This window comes from Gordionus sp. m RMFG-2023, chromosome 2 (assembly GCF_954871325.1).
Source record: "Gordionus sp. m RMFG-2023 chromosome 2, tfGorSpeb1-WG-v2, whole genome shotgun sequence".
In the NCBI taxonomy this organism is placed as follows: domain Eukaryota; kingdom Metazoa; phylum Nematomorpha; class Gordioida; order Chordodea; family Parachordodidae; genus Gordionus; species Gordionus sp. m RMFG-2023.
The window spans coordinates 45759279-45780498 of NC_088776.1; the positions used below are offsets into that span (position 1 = coordinate 45759279).

The window sequence follows — 21220 nt, forward strand, 5'->3', positions numbered from 1 at the left end:
TATTTAAATTTCATTTTTAAAATTATTTCTTTTCTAAAAGAATTTAATTTTGAAAATTTATAAGAAAAATAATTTTAAAAACAATACTTTTCACGATTAACTGAAAATTTATATTCACGCCAAAAATGCCAGGAGAACTGCTATATATTCAAAATTTGTTCACACTAACATCGTGACTCACGGGTTACTTGTAATCATAATTTAAATTCGTGACAAGTAATTTAAATGAAATAGTACAGCCAGTCAATAGTCAATATTCAAAAAATTGATTTTTCGAAAATGAACTAGCTAAATGAACCATTTTAGATTGAGATTTGATTTAATTTATAGATTAAGTTTAGGCTCTCAATATTACTATATTTGATTAAAAATCATCTTTAAACCTCTTGTTTGTAAATATACATGGCCACTTATCCCTGGTGTCCACTATATACTTTATAAACCTTATATTATATACATAAATTTAGCATTTCCAGTTAGTTATTATCCTAATATTTTGAATATTATTAATAAAGAAGAGGTCACCTCTAAATTTATCCTAATTTTGTTCCGATAGTATATCAGGCCAAATTAGAGCTTGATTATTCCCCAAATAACATAAGGGTTCGGGCAAGGTGATAAAAGTCTCTAGCTTGTTTTCCACCATAACCATGGTTTGTAATATCCTTAGTCATCTCGGTACCAAGTATTGGGCCAGTCCATCTTAAACGGATATAGTTCTGTCCATTAATTACCTTAATGGTTAAAAAATTATATTAGTAAAACCATAAGGAAAAACAGATTATATGGTTTGACACTTTTATATAAAGTATATTCATGGAAATTGCACTAATTTAAATCTTAGATAAATTTACCAAATCTTAACTGAAGTTAGACCTATTCAATATTTTATTTTGAGTCTAATTATTTGTTTAATGCCTTTAGCTCTATTTATGAATTTATCAAAATCAAGACATTGCAATAAGATTGCAAGATTAATTAAATTTTATGTAAAATTTTGACAATTCTTCTGAAATTCAATTTATTTAAGATTTTATTTTTGTATCTTAATATCACAATGACTAAAAATTCTTCTAAAAAAATCGATTATACAAACGTAAATAATTTTTCCCATCGCTGTTTGTCCTAGTTACTGGTAAATATTTAAAAATGATTTGTGGTTTAAAAAAATTTTTTTTAGCTTATCAAACCTGACCAATCGAAATCAAAATGCCTAAGAATATACCTTGAGCCAGGGCGGCATTTACAACCATAAATATATTTCATAATAATATAATATGTATAACATATTAAATATTTTAAGAAGTCTTTTCAGATTTTTTTTTAAAAACCCATAAAAATGTATTTAAAAACCATAAACATAAATTTTAAAAAATATATAAATGATATTTTGTCGGCAGTTTATGATAAATTGTTATCTTAAAAAGTAAATTTTAAGTATTATAGATTATATTATAATACTATATAAACCGAGATATAAGAAGACCCTTTTATATAGAATCTATACTTTAAAATTTAATTTATTTTTAAAAACACGTAGTAAAATAAAATCTTTATAACCCGATAAGTAATTGAAGGTTTCCTTTCCGTTCAAAATTTTTGCTTATCCAAAATATTTCTCTATCATGGAGAAAAATTTGCTAAAGATTGTGAATCTCTCAGTCTCTATTTAGGAATTTCGATTAGACCCCACCCCTATATCTATACTTATTCAGTTTTATTTTTTTAAATGCCATTTTAACTAATTCTATTTTAATATATAAATATTGTCTACATACAATATTAATAAAATATCGTAATTAACTTAAAGCTTTCAATTTATTTGACACCTTCTTTAGGAAATGATATACTAGAAATTATTTATATATTTTTTTAAAGTGTTTTTAGTTTTATTTTTTAAATCCATTGCCGATGATAAATAGGCACGTATAAATTGTTAAATATATATATATTATAAAAATTTTACATCAATTGTGTTTAATTTTATAATTATCTATATTAAGAAATTAAATGTACAATGAAAAAAAAATTTTCAAAGACTAATTCTGAATAATTAGACGGAAATTATAAAAAGACTAGCAAATAAAAAAAATTCACTTGAAATTTGTTATATCGTTTTTACGAATATTTATTTAATAGATGGAAATCTGAGAGATTTAAAATTTTGCAAATATTTGGGATATTTATAAATATAAGCTCATTTAATATATTGGTAATAAAATACCTTGTCAATACTAATAAATTAGCCTATCCTACAAAACAAATTAATAAAAAAAAACAATTTTGTCTTAAGTTTATATATATTATATGACACCTATTATTTATTAATAAAATAATCCCAACTCTTCTTGATGAAACTGATATAAGATGGCTACAAACTAAGAGTTTTAGCTGGGTTCAGAATGCCATAAAATAATATTTTACATACAAAAAATTTTAAGATGCTAGTTAAAAATAGTGAGATAAATATTTTGAAATTTTTAAAAGATTGATTTGAGAAGGGGGAAATTTTAAAAAAAATCAAATCACTTCTTCAATTTGTTTGATTTAGTTATTTGATTTAGCTATTTTACTCAAAAAAATTTGTATTTGAAAATTCAACCCATTTTTGGTTATTTGTTTATCTCACTTTTTTTAAAAAAAATTTGTTGTATATTAAAATTATTAACCAGTTGGAACGAGTTCTTATTATATTTAATTTGTTATATACATATAGTAGGTTAAATTTTAACCACAAATAAACTTATTTTTCTTATATATTGCCACTGCCAGAAACATTAGAGATGACCGGAGATAGTGCCATGTTTTTGCTTTAAAAGATTTTTTTATCAAATCATTTTGAGTGAAAGTCATTCTTTTGAAGGTGTTGATTGGCCATATATCCGATGTTGACTGCCCTGCACTTTGTTTATCATTAATAATAACGATAACTTATTTAAATCAAACCTGGACTGTTATTTTTATCTAAAATAAAAATCTATCAAGAGATTTGTTCTGTTTTAGGCTCTGGAAATTAATGTTTACTATATTTATTAATCTTAAAACCAAAAATTATTCAATTTTTAAATATTATATATACAAAAGAATAATAGTCATTTATATAATTTAATAAAATTTTTATAATTATGGCCACTTAACCAATGACCACTATTACCTTTCTACTTATTATTTTTGATGGTCCTAGTATTTCAGTTCAAATTTTTTTTTAAATATAGCTTAAATTGTAATGATTTTATCTGTATAAAATAAAAATTGTGAATGCGAAAATTCTTAGTTAGACAGAATACCATTTTTGTTCACCAAGGCACTACTATTTTTCTTATTAATCAATCGAATAAATGAATAGGTTAACAATTGGCTTCTATTGGTCTATTTTGTATCAGGAATATCAATATTATTAAATTCAATAACTCTATCAATAAAGGGGGGAGGGGTATGAGAAAATATAGTAATTTAATTGAAGAGAGGGGGAGTTGTAAAACGCTATTACTATTCAAATAAAAATGAAAGGATGGGTAGGGAGGGTAAATGCAAAAGCCATTTTTAGATTTCCTTATTTCTGTTTAAGAGGCGAGATCCTTTTTAATTTCTCTCTTATTTCCATTAAATACAAATTGTTAAAAATCCCATCCTCGATAATCATAAATATCAGAGACTACAGGCACGATCCATAATGAACCGTTAAATGGTATGATTTTAAACATCGAGGCTTGACTAAATACAAATATTTTTTTAATCTTATCAAGTAGTCAGTTTGAATATTATATAATAGATCAGTTAAAATTTATTTGCTTCTCGTATTTCGATTATTTAAAAAATCTCAGCCTCGGGCCCTAAGAATGGGTCCTGTTTTAGGTTAGTATACATTATTATCTTCATAATATATATATATATATATATAATATGTACATTTTAAGGAGTTTATTATAATTTTTAAGTTGTAAAAATATTATTTTCTCAAAACGCTTTAAAAAATATTAGTAAATTAATCATCAAAAAAAAGTTTTTTCGAAAAATTAAGTAACTACAAAAAAACGGGGCAAAATATAATACCTGCATATAGAATTCTTATATACAAATTTATAGAATGTTTCTTAAATTTACGGTAAAATCAGAAATATAATGATTTTTAAAGGAAATTTTAAATGTTAAAGGAGGGAAAAGCAGAGTTTGGATCCGGAAACACAAGCTGAATCCTAAGAATTGGAAGAAATTTTGGAAAAAGAACCTAGACCCTCCCTTTTTAAAATTTGTAGAAACCAGACCCTTGCTAAAAAAAATGTACAAAATCAGAACCAGTATCCCCTTCAATTCATGCGCTTAAACTGCGAACATTATTTTAAAAAGGAAACATTTTTGGAAGATTTGTATAACCAGAAATTTTATTAAAAACGGGAAATGTTTTAAATATAATTTGTCGTTTAACTGGTCACTGATTAGAGCTATAAGTGGCAAAGAGACAAAAATTACTTAATTATCGCTAAGCATTCTTAACCATATATCTATTAGTAGAATTTCCCAACTATAATTATTTTCTAATAAGATTATGCAGTTCCAGTATGTCTAGCCTGACCAGAGAATTTTTCTTTCGAAATATTTGCTTAACGAATCAGATTATTTTTTAAAAAAGTTGGATATCTGTTTTAAAAAATCGGTTCAATTAAGTAGAATCTAATTTGAAAAAAAAAAATCTTGAATAATTCTCGACTGAATATATGTATACTGTTTTTTTAAGTAAAGCGGGAGAATTATAAGCGCAAAAGGATAATAAATAATTGTTTTATTTTGAATAGTGTTATTAAACGGCTCGATTTTGAGCCGTTTTTTAAAAACGGCTAACACTCAATATTTTAGCCAGAAAAATATTGTCTAAGCCTCGAGATTTCGTTTATAGATGTTATAAACCTTTGTGCCACCTATGAACAAAATTTTAAGGCTTGCATAATATTTTTCCTGATAAAAGATTGAGTTAGCCGTTTTTAAAAATCGGCTCAAAATGAGCCATTTAACAACACTAATTTTGAAAAATAATATTTTTAAAAAAATTAGAAATATAAAATAATTCAAAATTTTGCCTAGATCTAAATTCGATATGAGTCCAAAAATCTTTTGTCCGTACATAGCCTAGATTCAAATGACAATTTTATATTAAAGTTTCGGACGGTTTGAGATTGAACCGATTAATTAGAACTTGGGTTGATCTACTAAGAGAGACTTGTACAATACATGAATAACTATGTATGTTTGGTGTCTTCGGTGCTCAAAATAAGGACAAACTTTTTCAATAAGTTTTTCTATTATTAATTATATTTTAATTAATTCATACTCACATTTCCCATTTTAAAAAAGAAAAGATATATAATACATTATTTCAAAAAAATTTAATTTATAACAATTATGATAACCAACCACGAAACTAAATATATTTATATAACTTTAGATTTTTTTTAGTATAAATAAATAAAAAAATACTTCTTTTTGATTTTACTTTTTTTTTTAAAGTGGGAAATTTTTTTTTTTAAAAAAAATGATTTTAAAAGGACATTTTAATTTTTATTATTAAAATTTTAATTTTTTCTAAAGAAAACGTGATAAATTAAAATTATCAAGAATTTAATGAAATTTTCAAATATATTATTTTTAAAGAGATGATGCAAAAAAAAATTAATGTAGTTACGTTTCTTTTTAATCAGATTTACTATTAATTAGATATGTAAAAAAAAGATATATGATATTTTTTTCATATAACAATTGATTTTAGTTTAAATGAGTTATTAGTCCTTAGTATAAAATATTTTCTTTATTTATTTATATTGTATTTCTTGTGTTTTGAAGGTTAAGTTTAAAACAAAAAGTCTCAATTTTTAGGAGAAACGATTTTTTAAAATCTTTTATATTAATTTACTTATGTATATAGTGTATATAATAGCTACCTATGTTGGTTTATAGCCTTGACCAAAGCCAAGTTCGGAACGAAATTATATTTAAAAATAACCCAGAAAAAGTTCTTTTTTTACAAAACCCGAGGGCCAGGCTAATATTATAAAATTTAAATTATATCCATTAATCAGTTGAAAAATCATATCATGGTACATTTAAATTCATTTACTACTCACCTTCCTCTTGTATAGCTCATACTTTCCCTATTTTTTTTTCTGAGATATTAATTTTTATCATTTTTATGATGTAAAAATAAGTAAGGGAAACAAGAAACATTATTTATTAAGAAACATGAGGTAGTGGAGACCAGGGATGGTTGGGACACTTTCAGCTCAAATAGAATAAATTCAATAATATTAGACTAATTTTAATAAATATCATCTGAATCCTAAATGTATAGGATATTTAAAATAGTTAGTATATATATTTTATAAAAACTTTATTCTAAAAAAAATTGAATCTGATTTTTTTTTTCAATCAAAGCCATATACGTTGGGCACCGATATGTGATAGTTGGCCCACACATAAAATAGAGGTCTAAATATTAATTAAAATTTTTTTTTAAATATTGTTATAATACTAGAGGCTTAATATATTAATTTATTGATAATATCATACATAATAATTAAGTAAGTTAAATTAAATTAAATTTCAAAAAAATTTATCTTTTAGAATAATAAATATTAATTGAAATTTATTTATATTTGTTTTAATTAAAATAAAAAATAAATATGAAATAATTTATAGGACCAACTATCCCATGACCGACCATAACCTAGCCCCTTTATAAATATCATTCAGAATCATATTAATTCATGTTATATGATTCTAAAACTTCAGATTAAAAAAAAGGGTTTAGACTTTCCTAAAATATTATTAACCTATAAAAGATAAAGTTAGAAGTTTATTTTGGTTACTTTTGGTATAACGCATTTTTCTCCGTAAAAATAAAATTACAAAATATTTTCAAATCCTTTTTATCTAGTCATATTTATAAATGAATAGCTAAAAGTACTGGACTAACATTCTATTTCAAAGTGTCCTGATTTCCCCTAGTATTCATTTAATTTCATTTTACCTTTTAGGGTTCGCATGATCCCCGGTTCCTCTCTATATTTTTTTATAAATTTATATATCTTTTTTAAAAAGAATATGTAGAAACAAATATTTCGAGAACAAAGCAGCAGTTGACCTTAATCTTAATTTTAAATTATTAGTTTATTAGTCTTATATTTTATACAAAAATACAAGCTTCTTTGAAATATTAATAACTCATTGCGCAATTCATTTCATCATAATTTTATTTTATAATTTAATCAATTTTTTATATCTTAATAATTTTTATTATTAGAAAAAAATACAATTTAAAATAATTATAAAATATATTAATTTTTTTATGATCGAATCGAATTCTAAAATTAGTTCATAATTGTATTATTTTCTCAATTATTAAATGGAATAAAGTATATTGACAAATTAATCATGGTGTTATATTGTATGTATTGGATAATGTTCCGGCGCAAAAAATTTTATGGATGCCCAATGCCGTTTAAAATATTTAAAATTTGACTTGAGTTTTTTTCAGGAAAGGAGTTCTTCCATCATAGGGTATCCTCATATTGCCCTATTAAACGTCATTTTGTTATAGGAAAATAGAATGTACTGCTTTTAAGAGAGTAAAAATTTTCTTTTATAAACGCCTGAAATAAGTGGACCTAAAGACCTTAAATTCCTAAAAAAGGAAATTCGAATATAACTAAAATTAGCAAAAGAAAAAGGAAATCAAATTAGCAACAAAAAAGGAAATCCCAAAAATTTTTGAGCCCGTTTACTGGGTCCCCTAACGCGACTGCTTATGGAGGGGTGGCAAAATTACTCGCCATCCCTCTCTATTAATTTCTCCAGTATAGAAAGTCAAATGTATGTTTAAACTGGTCAGACATGTCCTTTCCAAAACAAAGCATTCTTAAGATAAGCCCCATCAAAGGTTTCCCTGAAAAACATTCCGTCTTGGGTATAACCTTTTCTTGCGGCGCCCTGCCTTTCGAATTTTAATTAACAATTTTAATTTTTCAAAAGTCAAAATAACCTCTTACGATAGAAGAGAGCTAGTTGCGTGGGGCGTGACAAACCATTTGCTCATATTTTTTAATTTAAGGTATTCAGATATTTATATTTTGTCTTTATAGATTTTAGTACTGCACATCTTCATCTAATGCATAAGAAATATTTAGGAATAACTAACATTTTTATATAATATTTAATTTGATGCTAAAATTTGAAGTTTTTGCAAGACCAGATTATAATTTCTACTAAATTAAAATATAATAAAATATATTAAAAGATTTAACTTTTATAAGAAAGTTAATCCTTTTATGATTTGATAAAGTTTAGCATGGTGTCTGGATATTATTTTGATCGTGATTAGCGGAGCTAGTTCATTGAGCTTACTAAATTATGATATTTAAAACCAGTTATTATTATAAAATATCATTTTAAGTTTATATTTTATCTTTCGCTATTTTGTGGATTAAATAGATAACATATTTCATGAGATATTGTAAAAGATGCATAAAACCTATACCAGTATTTTATATTTCCTAAATTGTATAGATTTTGGCTAAATTTTATTGCTATATCAATATTATTCTATAAAGATCAATCTTAAGTAGGGTGGAATCAACCGGTTCTATCCGTCTTAGACCTAATTGGAGACGATCTGATATTTTCCTCGAATATTAAGGTTCAGATCGTTTAATTTTTTTCGGTCCAGACAAGGACCCGGATTGATCTTTTATTAATATCTAAGTTTGCCTTCATATTTATTCAATTCATATAATTTTTACCAAAATTTTGTGCATATATTTTATTTTATAATGCTTTGCGATTGTTTTTTTCCTTTTGGTTCATTTCATTTTGCAATATACTATGAAAAAGTTTGTCAAAAAAAAATTTGCTTTTAAAAATATTTATATTATTTATGAATTATACTATATTATTCATATTTGATTTTAAATTTTTTACATAAAATACTTTTATAATTAATGAAATGATAAAACAAGGTAAAAATGAAAATATTTTTAAAATAAGAAAAAAAATTAATCTGGCCTTGAACCGGTTTTTCTTGAGGACATGGTCCGGCCCAATATGTGTGTATCGGTTTGAACCAGAAACAGGACCATGACTTATACTAATCCTAAGAAATAATTATAATAGGAAATCCAACAGTTCAGGAAGCCCCATTAAAGAGGTTAACCTGCCCCATTGTTGGGGTTTGATGGACACATCAAGACTTTTTACATAAAATTATAAGAATATATATTAATGAATTGTGTTGCTTTTAAGTTATGTTTTAATTTTGCTATATTTCATATAATAACGAATGTCAAATATTTTTATTCAAACGATATTAGATAATTTTTTTCCTTTTCAAAAATATTCGTGAATATTCAATTAATGAAAAGTTCTACAAGGAAAGGAATATATTGAGTTAAAACAAACAAATTCAAATATTTATGATAATTTCTAATATTTATAAATAATTTTGTACATTTTAAAAAATAAGAATAGTATAATAGAATTTATTCGTATTCGATTTGAATTTTCAAATCAAATAATTGAGTTTACCACTAGAAAATAAGGAATTATTTGGTTAAGGTGTATATCTAAGCCTATGTGCACATTTTCCAATTCTATTTAAAACGTTTTTATAAATGGGTTTTTTGCAAATCTTATATTGCTGATAATACTCCGCAGATAGAATAATTTTTAGAATTTCCTTTTAAAAATTAAATCCTTAAATATTTAACTAATATTTTGTCATTCAATTTTAAAACCTTCATTTAGTTATTAATGTTACTATCATTATTAGAATCCCCAAATGGAAAACGGTACATGTGCTATGTTAGATCTGTTATATCTATAATTATCTCTGATCTGTTCCAAAATCAAATTCAACCTCTGCTCTTTAATATACCGTGATGTTGAACATGTGTTAGAATAAAATAATTAGCTTTTTATTAATATTATATTATGTAATAATAGTTTCACGGATTTTGCTAAAAAAAGGGGGGGGGGGGAGCATAATTAGGTAAAAAATTTACATAAATTTTATTGGAGATATTTAGATTCACTTATTATAGGCATATTATATTTTTATAAAAATAATTTTAAGTTATCATTTTTTTTTATTAAAATGCTTTATTTTTAAAAATTTTGAATTATAGTTGTTATTAAAAATGTAGTAAATTTTACTATTTTTCTTTCAAATTCCTCCTTATAATGATATATTGCTTATATTTTTTTGGAAGGATGGGGTGTAGGGGAAAATATTTATTAGCTAGCTTGAAATGATATTTACGAGAACAGGCAACGATTACCCCCCCCCCCCTTATTGGTTACGCGCCTGGATTATGTATATTTAAATGTTAATATTATTTTAACATAACATTTTAATAGGTAAAAAAATGTTAAATTTACACGCTGACCGCAAAATCGGTGACGCACCAGTGTAATTTAAATAAACAGCGGCGCTTTTTAGGGGAAATAAAAATATCGGTGGCCGACTAACGGTCGGCAGGCCCGTGGTTCTAGGTACCCCTTGGACTAAATATGGCCTAGCTTTAGAACTGAAGAATTGGAAGACAAGGTTAGGAAGGGAATGGACATGGTATCGAGTATTTTTTGAAAGTTCTGTCCTAAAAAAATAAAATTAATTTGTCCCCTTCTTCTACTTAATTATAAAATCAATGGATTTATTAAGAATATGACAAACCCAAACCCAAACCAAATATTAATCACAAAATCAATATTTAAAAAAATAAACTTCGTATTTAGTGGACTCATTTTTTACTTTAACCAGAAAAAATAGGTTATTTCTTAATTAAATTTTAAATTTTTTAAGTGTTGTTATTCGATCCAATCGTTTGACTTTGACTTATATAATATTAAAAATATTGCATAATTTTTATACTAATAAAATATTACATTGATTTCGTGTTAATTTTTTTTTGAATGGCTCAATATTTTATTAAAATGTTTTTAAAGAGTATTTTTGTTATAAGACATAGTAAATATAGACCATAAATATTTCAAAAATTAATTGAAGCAAAAAATAACCAATCCAATTTAATATTTATTAAGTGCATTTTATAATATGGATTTCATATAAATTCCTTCCTTCCTTCATTTCAGGTTTATCTCTTATAATTAAACAATAAAATTAACCTATCCAGTAAAAGTGGAATAATATAATAAACTATTTTTATTTTACTTAAAAAGTATTAATAAACCCAATTCTAAATATTAAAAAAAATGTCATATTTGTTCACACTCACAAACAAAGCGACAATCACTTAAAATTTATTTTTAATATTAGATATTTTTTTATATAATATTAAATTTTTTGATTGATTGACATATAGTATATCCAACAAAGTTGGAAGAAAAAAAATGGTTTTTTTTCCTAAAAAACGACATTTATTTATATTATTTAAAAATGATTTTATTTGAAGAAGATTTCGTTATAAACTAAATAAAGATAAAAATAGATAATTTAATTATAGTAAAAAAAAATATATATGTTTCTTTTTAATAAAAAAATATCATATTATTTATTTTTAACTCCTCCAAAAATAATAAATAACAAAAAAAATATTTAGAAAATTAGAAATTTTGATAAAATTCTTATTTTTGGAGAGGTATTTTAACATTTCAAAATTTCAAAAAAATAAATAAATATTTCCTATAAATTTCTCATGAACTCTGGATGAATTTCGATTCGATTACAAGGCTACTTAAAATTAAAACCAATTAACTTTCGTGGAAATTACCTTTTTTTATTTCATAAAGGTAAACAAAATTATATATATTTATATAGGGAAAATTAATGATCATATCATTATTGGAATAAATTTTACTGGAAGAATAAATATTGCCATATTCAATTTTTTAGAGCCTTATTGATAAGAGACAGAAACCCCACAAAAAATTTTAAATCGTGAACCATAGACGTGGCCAGGATTTTCAGGAGGGCAGTTGTGGGGAGGGGGTGGAATTTGCTTTCACACTTTAAGGCCTGTATTTACTCTGCCTCCTGCTGGGTTGCATTTTCTAGTAATATTATTAAAATTTACATTACCCTTTATATGTCTGATTAAAATCTCAAAATATTCCTTGCCTACACTAATGTCTTGCATTAAAATTAGGTGATCTGCCTTTTTTCGATAAATTTATATAATTGACATTATATTAGATTTATATATTTATTTCTCAGAAACCTTTTGGGATTCTATTTATTTTAGGGCCCAGCTCGGGTTAAATAACTTTTTGCATTTTCCAGCCAACTCTAACCTGTATTTTTAAATTTTTATCATTTTACGTCCCGAACTGAATTTTAAAGATAATGACATTTTTGAACCTATGATCCATTAAAATTTGCCAATGTTATATAGGAAAATTTTAGTAATTTAAAAAAAAAGGAGATCAATCATTTTATTACTCAATATCAATATCCGACTCTTCAACGAATGAGTATCTTTTAATTTTGATAGAAATTTTATACTTTCACCTCACATAATTTAAAAATACATGATAAATATGAGTTTATTCGGAGTATATATTAAGATTCGGAAAACACTTAGGGGAGATTTTTAAATTTACCGGAAATATAGAAGCTTCTATTAGCAGAGTACACCTACCCTATTAACTTGTATAATTTTGCTGTAATTTTTAACTACTCTAGTGAAATTGTCTGAAATTTCTAAATAATTCCACGCGCTGTAATAAAGGTAAAATCAGAATTTTTCAAATTTAAAAGCGCCTTAGTAAAATTGAGAAATTTAAGTCAGGAGTATAATTTTATACTAAAAAAATGTAATTGTATATACCCTAAAATATGGAATTTTATTTTTACTATGTTCATTTCTTAATAATAATTTAAGTATACCACAAATAATATATCAAATGAAAGCCTAAACCCTATTCTATCATCTATGTGAGTTAGCTGCTATAAAAATAGATATAATATTACAATTTTAGTTTTATCATTTGTACAAGTTGTGGTAGAGAGACACGTCTCGGAAATGACAATTATTCAAAAAAGGGGACTACATTAAGGTATGATGCAGATAGAACTCGCGCAGAAATTAAATCGTATAAAATTTTTTATTTTTATTTATTCATTCATTAATTATTTGGTCAGCCTCCTAAAACTAATATTATACGATTATATTATAAAATATAAAGAAAAAAGCTTAAATAAGTTTCTAATTCTAAGTTATAAATTAGAAAAATATAATATGGCCAAAAGCCTCCAATGGGAAAAAGACCTCCAATAAAATTTATGGGAGGAAAAACTGACCTAATAATCCTCCTTAGCAAAATCCTGGATACGTATATGGACATATTGTAAGCATATATTTTGGGGGAAAGGGGATTGGGAGATTAATTTTATTAAAACAATAAAATATTTTTAGACAATATATCGATATCGACATGTCATTTTAGAATATGTATCGGTATCTAAATATCACTTTAGGCTATCTATCGGCATCTAGATGTCATTTTACGATATATATCTATATTTAGGTACATTTGAAATGCAGCTTTTAATAACTTTACATATGTAACATAATCATTTAATTATGGTTTAGTTACATTAAATTCAATTGTGAAACTTATTTTAAAAAAAAATTACATGACAATAAATTCAGTGTTCAAAGTCAATTATATATTAGCATTTATCAAATTACAAAATTTAAGTTGGTATGATAAAAAAATTTAAAAATTGGGTCATATCCATATTTACTTTACGGTTTATATACGAAATTTTTAATCAAAACATAATAGTTTAAAATGTTCTCCTTGATTGACATAAATATATCCTTTCCTAATTTTTATTTATATCAGATAGCATCGTTTTAATTTTTATACTATATATATATATATCATAATCGTTTTAAATTATATGTGTATGAGGGCTTTAAGCGCAATCAATATTCTGGCTATATCATTTTAAATATATAAGAACTACAAGTGTTACCCACCTTAGAGGCATTGCATTATAAATTTGAAAATAAAATATTGATTATAGCCCTTTGCGTTGGCAACTAGCTAAACTTGAAGGGCTTAAAAAAATTTAAAATTTTTTCCTCAAAATTAGCAACAAGAAAAAAAAATTAGCACAAAAATGGATATCCATCTTTAAAAAAAACAAAATTTCTGCAGGGCTATCGAAGGTTCTTTAGAAAAATTGCATCTCCCCTTTCCCATGCCTCCTCTATGACGTCATTGATTAGAGCTCTTTTTAAATTTGAAATTTAAAAAAAGATTTTGTAATCATCATAAAGGGAAAAGGGGACCGGGGTACATCGAAATGGATTTTGAGAAAATATCTAAGTCTAGAAATTTTTACTAAAATGATCGATTAAATGAATTTTTTTTAATATTTAAATTTAATTTGCCGTGAAAAAAGATGGGCCACATCAGAACAGGGTACGTTGAAACAGAAGTCAATGTGCATTGGTATTTAAAACTTACAATTACTTTATTATTTTATAATAAATACAAATAAAAATAATTTATTGCTAATAATTTTTACATAATAATTTTTACATATATCGAGCATATTTATTAAATCTGCTCATTATATGCAGTATCTGAACATTAGTTTAGTTATATTTCCTAATTTAATAATGCGCCTTGTTAAATTTGAACATAAGATCACAAATAATAGATTTTCCTACCCCATTGGCATAACCAAGTCATTCATCCTGCATCCCCCCCCCAATCCTTTTCTAATTTTTTTTACAATATAATATTATAAACAATAATTTTAAAGAAATATAAGTAAAAGTTAATGAATGATTGTTAAATAATGAGTATGATAAAAAAAAAAGTGAAAAACTAAAATCATTTTTTTAAAAAATGTAACATGGCCATTGGTCTACAATATATGCACTTTTCAACAATTTATATAGAAACCTCACTTAATAGTTCCCATCTTCCAAAATTCTTCCTATGTTTTGCATTGTTCCAATTCATTGCTGTTTACTTTTTATTATAAAACCTAACATTAATAATATTATCAAGTTCTATCCTGATTCAAAAATATGTGCTATGTTATAGAGGACGGGTTATGCATTTGATATAAAATTAATTTGTATGAGTTTAATCCTGAGAAATCTAAATTAAGTGGTATTTATTAATTTTTTATCAAATTTAGGGTTAAAAAATGCAAATATCAATAATATGAAAAAGATTCTGATATAGAAATATAAAATATTTTTATCATTTATACTCATATCACAATTCTATAATATAATTAAATCTCATTCGTTGAGCTGCCTTCTAATAAAATAATTTTCAGACGTGCCGTCACATTTCGCTCTATAAGTGTATGAATAATCTAGTTGATTTTTTTAAAGTTACTTATCCTCGTATAAATAAAAAAAAATTATATAAAAAGAAGAGCGTTTCTTAAGGTATAATTTCGAAATCAAAATTTAAATAAAAATATTTTTCTTTTAAACATCAAAAATGCGCTTAATCTGCAAAATCTATTAATAGAAAATAAAATTCTCTTTTCAAATATATTATATAGATGGAAAGTAAAATGTATAATCTAGTTAATTAATAAATTCTTCCACTAAAATATTTATTTGTTTCAAATATATTTAAAAAAAATTATTATGTTAAATAACATATAAAATAAGTGTATAAAAGTGGGCGTAATTTAAAAAAAAAAAGAAATAAAATTTTAAAATATATGTGTAATATAAATTGTGTAATAATAAAAGAAACTATTGTTTTTTAAAAAAAATACCTAGAAATAAGAGAGGTATATTATAAATGTATACTTTTAAAACTATTCAGTAAAAAACAAGTTAAGTTTATGATGAAATATTTAAAATTTATAATTTTTCATTTTTTCTAAAATATTTGTGCATACATCGGTGCATTTTAAACCTTCCACTCATCCATAAGGTGTTTAAAGAGTTTTTGAATTGGGGCATAAATCTTGTGAAATGAATAATTATTGTAATTTTGGTCAACAACTTAATTTCACTACAAAACTGTGAGTTAAAAATGTTCTTTTAAATGAAGAATTTAGAGTTGTGATGATAGTTTATTTATTTAGATATATTTCTAAAATTATAATATCATCATTTTGATATTTTTAAGTTTTAAATTAAATAATATTTATGAAAACCTACCAGTGAAAAAATTCAAATACACATTTAATATAAAATATATTTAGTTTATTTTAAAAAAAAATACGCATATATTTATTTTTTCAAAATGTAAGTATCATTTATATTTATTATATAAATTTATCAAAATTTTCTACCTTCTTTAAAATTATAATTAATATTTAAAAATTTATATATAAAAAAACTTAAAAATTTTTTTTTTAATATAAATTTTTGAACAGAATTTTTGAAATGAGCAGTAGGGATCAAACCAAAAAATTTTCTATTAATACATTATTGGGACTTTCAAGTGTTTCTACCGTAGAGAATTCGGACAGATTGAATCAAAGCTTAATTAATGAGGATGTTTTGAAAGCTATTAGCGCAGATGAAATCAAAAAAATCGATGCACCCGTCACAAAGACTATCCACTTCGATCTCAGGGGTATATATATATATATATATATAATTTTATATGTTTTGCAAATTAAGTATCTTTAACTTTAATTAATTTAAAATGTGTAGATTAATTTTTAAAAATAAAATGTTTTTAGTCGGAATACATGAGAATTTGGAATCTTTTGAATAATTTCGCGATTTTTATATTTGAGTATCCCAAATTTTTAGAGTATACCTAACTAACCTTATAAATTCTAGACAACTTTGGTGACCAGATTTACTGAGGTTATTTTTTGGAATTTGGATCTGATTTCGCTCAGAATGCATTCCAATATATGTAGAGTATATCTAGTATTGAATTTCAGATGATTTGGTCAAGAATCGGGTATCTGTTATAAAAAAATCTCGATGAAAATTAATATAAATGAAGAATAAGGGAGACTAGGGATCACGTAAGTTTCATTAAACAAAAATGGCAATAAAATCAAAACTATACATGACAATTGCAGCTAAATAATATTTCATTTTGCTCCCCTTACTTTAACATTTTATATTTAAAAAAAGTATTATAATTCAACCACGATATTAATTTTTTCGAAACATAAATTAGGGAAAGGTGAGCATATTTATGACCCTGCTGTAGAAACCAAAATTTTTTACCATTTTTATATTATTTATAAATAATAATAATTTACTATTATAATTTTTAATCATGTAATTTTTAAACTTGTGTAAATAGCTGGTTACAACCCTCTAACTAGCCCCATATCCTCCTCACTATCTTTAAAAAATTTATTCTATGGTAATTTAAACTTAAACAATTTTTTTATATAAATAAAGTTATAACTTTATATAGAATAGATAATTAATAAAACCTTTAATACTTTATATTTTTTTAAAAAATCACAGTAGATCGAAATCATAATGGTCTATAAATTTTATAGATCATCCCGGATGTCAGAATACATTCCTAGTTAGATTATTTTCCAAATTTAAAAATCGCCCTTAGTAAATGATTTAAAGAGATTCTGATAAATCCTGGATTCCGAAATTTCATATATAAAATACTCTGGCAATCAACATCTTTAGTTCTTTATAAATACCTGTCAACATAATTTTTTTTATTTAATTAATGTTTTAGTTTATAAATCAATCATAACTTTAGATTAAAGGCATATACGAATCAAATAATAAACTTTTCGTATTCATTTCTTTTAAACGAATTGAAATTTACTTTTCGGATTCGCATGAAGAGTAAAATATGATATTTCTTTCAAAAGAATCGAATACGAATAATTCTTTTACGGTTAATATTAGTTTTTGAATAAGCCTACTTTTAGAGTGTGTTATTAAATGACTCATTCTGTATAGATGTTAAATTTTTAAAAATGTAAATAATAGAAAAATATTATTATATACCTTGTTTTTATTGGATTTATAAATAGGTTTTGTAAATATTTAATCTAAATATGTTTTTAAAATCTTTTGAACAAGTATTATATCAAGTGGTAAATTAATCTAGAATAAGGAGTCGAGGTTTGCAAGTGGGCGAGCTTAAACGAGAGCACCCACCCGCTCTCTAAAAAATCTGGTTAACCCGCTCATCAGCCCGATGTTTAAAGAATAATTTTTTGGTTGGTTTGGTTCTTTTTTTATTTTTACGTATTTTTTACTTAAAATTATAATATGCAATATTATAAAATATAATTTTTAATAAATATAAGTTTTTTTGCTTATTTCACCTTAAATAGTATTTCAGATACCCCCCATTGTCCGCCCATTGTTTTAAAGATTTAACCAGCCAGCTCACTCTTCCCATGACTTATGGGCGGTAGTGAACAAGTCAGCTGAAAACCCGCTCATTGCACACCTCCAAGGATATTAATTGAAAATCCCTCCCCCCTAGTTTATTCTGAATCTTTTTTCAAATTTTAATCCATTTGTAAAGATTTTTTTTGAAAATCTTTTGCTCCAATTTTGGCATGAACTTTTCTAATCTTAATATTTATTAATTTTATGTTATTAATTTTTCATATAAATTATGAAATACAGAGGATTTTAAAAACTGAGATTAGGATGAATAATTCTTGTTCCAAATTAACTTAGCACACATATAATACAATGTAGTATTATGTTTATAATAAATAAATATTTATTTTATTTTAAATTACACTATAGAATATGAAGATCAAATTAAGTCAAGCGGTGATAGAGTCGTTGAAGATAATGATGTTAAAAGAACAAGTTGTAATATTCTTAAACCACTTCCTCATTATCACTCAACATATGGTATGACAAAATGTATTAACAACAAAATTATCGCAAAGCAAACTTTACGGCCTGAAAGAGATCTAATTAATTATTCTAAAAACATTGATGCAAAAGGCAGAGAAATAATTAAATGCAAAAAATATGATATATCAAATCAAAATAAATTAGGAAGAAGGCTTCCTGAACTAGATCAATTTCACAACTACTATTGCAATCCATATAATATGGATTATAATAGAGAAGAAATTTGGAACCCTTCCTATAATAACTATTGGCAAAAATACGCTCAACTTCTTAAACAATTTAGTCATAACTATACTCATTCAAACGTTATGCTCGATCATATTTCGGTTAATGGAATGGTTCCCCCGAGTTTAATTAATTCGTATATGAATAAGAACTATTCTACCAAGAATGATACTTCTCTTTCGTCAGAAGTTTTTTATGACAAGCGAGAAAACACTGGAAGCACTAAGCACTCTGTTGATTCCTCGATTAGATCTTCGATTTCGCTTTCACCTTCATCTAATGCGCCTATGGGTGATGTAAAATGCTGTCAACCATCAAACTATGATGATGATGATACTTGTTATTATGACACTACACATTCCAAAGAAGATTATTATGAAGAAGATTATGAAGAAGAAATGGAACATGATATCGAAGGTAAAGAATCCATGACAGAAGAGGAATATTTGGCTAAAAAGCGAAAAAGACGTATCTTGTTTACCAAATTACAAACATACGAGTTGGAAAAACGGTTCAGACAGCAGAAGTACCTCTCAGCACCTGAAAGGGAAAGCCTCTCAAAGATAATAAATCTAACTCCCACTCAGGTCAAAATATGGTTTCAAAATCATCGATATAAATGTAAGAGGTCTCGCCAAGAACGTAGGAAACAAAGGGAAATTCTAAGTCAAGTACTGACTAATAAGGTTCAGGTCTCCAATTTTCGAGATGGTGATATTAGTATAAACAAAAGAATATCTGAAGAAGAAAACGACTCACCAGAACAGAAGCCACAATTTAATAACCACAAAAAATACGAATGGAGCGAACTCAGTCACGTCAAGGCTCATTTTCACGGTACCAATGATCATAATCATGCAATTCCTAATACCCCTTCTAACGATCAGGATGAAGAGGACTATTACGAGTACTTTAAACGTAGCACTAGCCATAGAAAATTTCCTAAATCAGACAAGAACAACCCTTTTTACAGTGTTTTCGACGAAGAAAAAGCCTCAAATATAATTATAGAAACAAGTAAAGAATCTAAACCAATTGTAATACAACATAATCAGGACAAAAGTGCTAAAAAAAACATTCACGACATTCATAAATCTAGGGCTTACGATACATCTCACAAAAGGATGAAGAGGATAAGACAATTAACCCTTGCCAAATTTAAAAAAAATAATCTGCAACTCGCTCATGGGAATAAGATGAAACATAATTATGAAAGTAATAATACACAGGTTCCTACAAACTATTGTGTTGAAGCATGCCAAAAGTATGTTCAAACGCCTCCCTACAATATCCATCATCCCTATATGAACCCTGATTCTCCGCAAAGATATTGGTTCAAGGGACCAAAATTTAATAATAACAATAATATCAAAGATGGGCACATTAATAGAACCTTTGATTATATAGAAACATCGGAAAACAGAGCTGTGAAACTCAAATCTGATAAAATTATTGACACTTATGCTAACTATAAAAAATATTTGGAGCACTCACCAAGCACAGAATTTGCCAATGTTACTCATGTAAATTCAGATTTTGATTCAAGAATGCACAAACAATACATCGATAATTTATTATATTCTCATTTCCCTCTCACAAAAAGCTACCAATATTATTATCACCCAAAGGCCAAAATTATTGAATAAATAACATAACAATATAATAAAATTGTGAATTAAATGTTAGAAAATCAAAAATATTATATTTATTTATTGTAAATTTGTTAAATAAGATTAATTAATATAATAAAATATTTATTTTCGATTAAATCATCAAAAAAATTTGTGATAATTATAAGAGGAACTATAGATATCTCTTAATGATTGAGCAATTCGAGATAATTTTTAAATATTAAATCTCCATCATCTTTAAATTATTAAAGTAGTATTCGTAGTTTTTACTATTTATCTTTTAGATTTAAGTGAGATAAAATATTTTTCGAATTTTAAAATTTATTTACTTTCATGGAGGCCAGAACAGGTCGGTAAATTTTTCTATCAAAATTATCATCAAAAATTACCAAATTTTTACAGTTTAATATATTATACTATCTATTTTAATAAAGGTAAATATTTAAGCTTGCTCGACCTAAACCTGTGGCTTCTCGGATCCCGTGACGACTAGTTGAATCAATAAAGTTTAACAAGTCTCCTATTAGATAGATCACCTCT

The 21220-nt window shown here is 25.1% G+C and overlaps 1 protein-coding gene across 1 annotated transcript; it reads left to right on the top strand.

Annotated features, from left to right (window-relative positions):
* The first annotated feature begins 19189 nt into the window (after nt 1-19189).
* Nucleotides 19190-20695, top strand: LOC135924383 (uncharacterized). The gene has a single exon (XM_065459440.1). The coding sequence runs from the start codon at nt 19190-19192 to the stop codon at nt 20693-20695; it is 1506 nt and encodes a 501-aa protein (XP_065315512.1).
* The last annotated feature ends 525 nt before the right edge of the window (nt 20696-21220 follow it).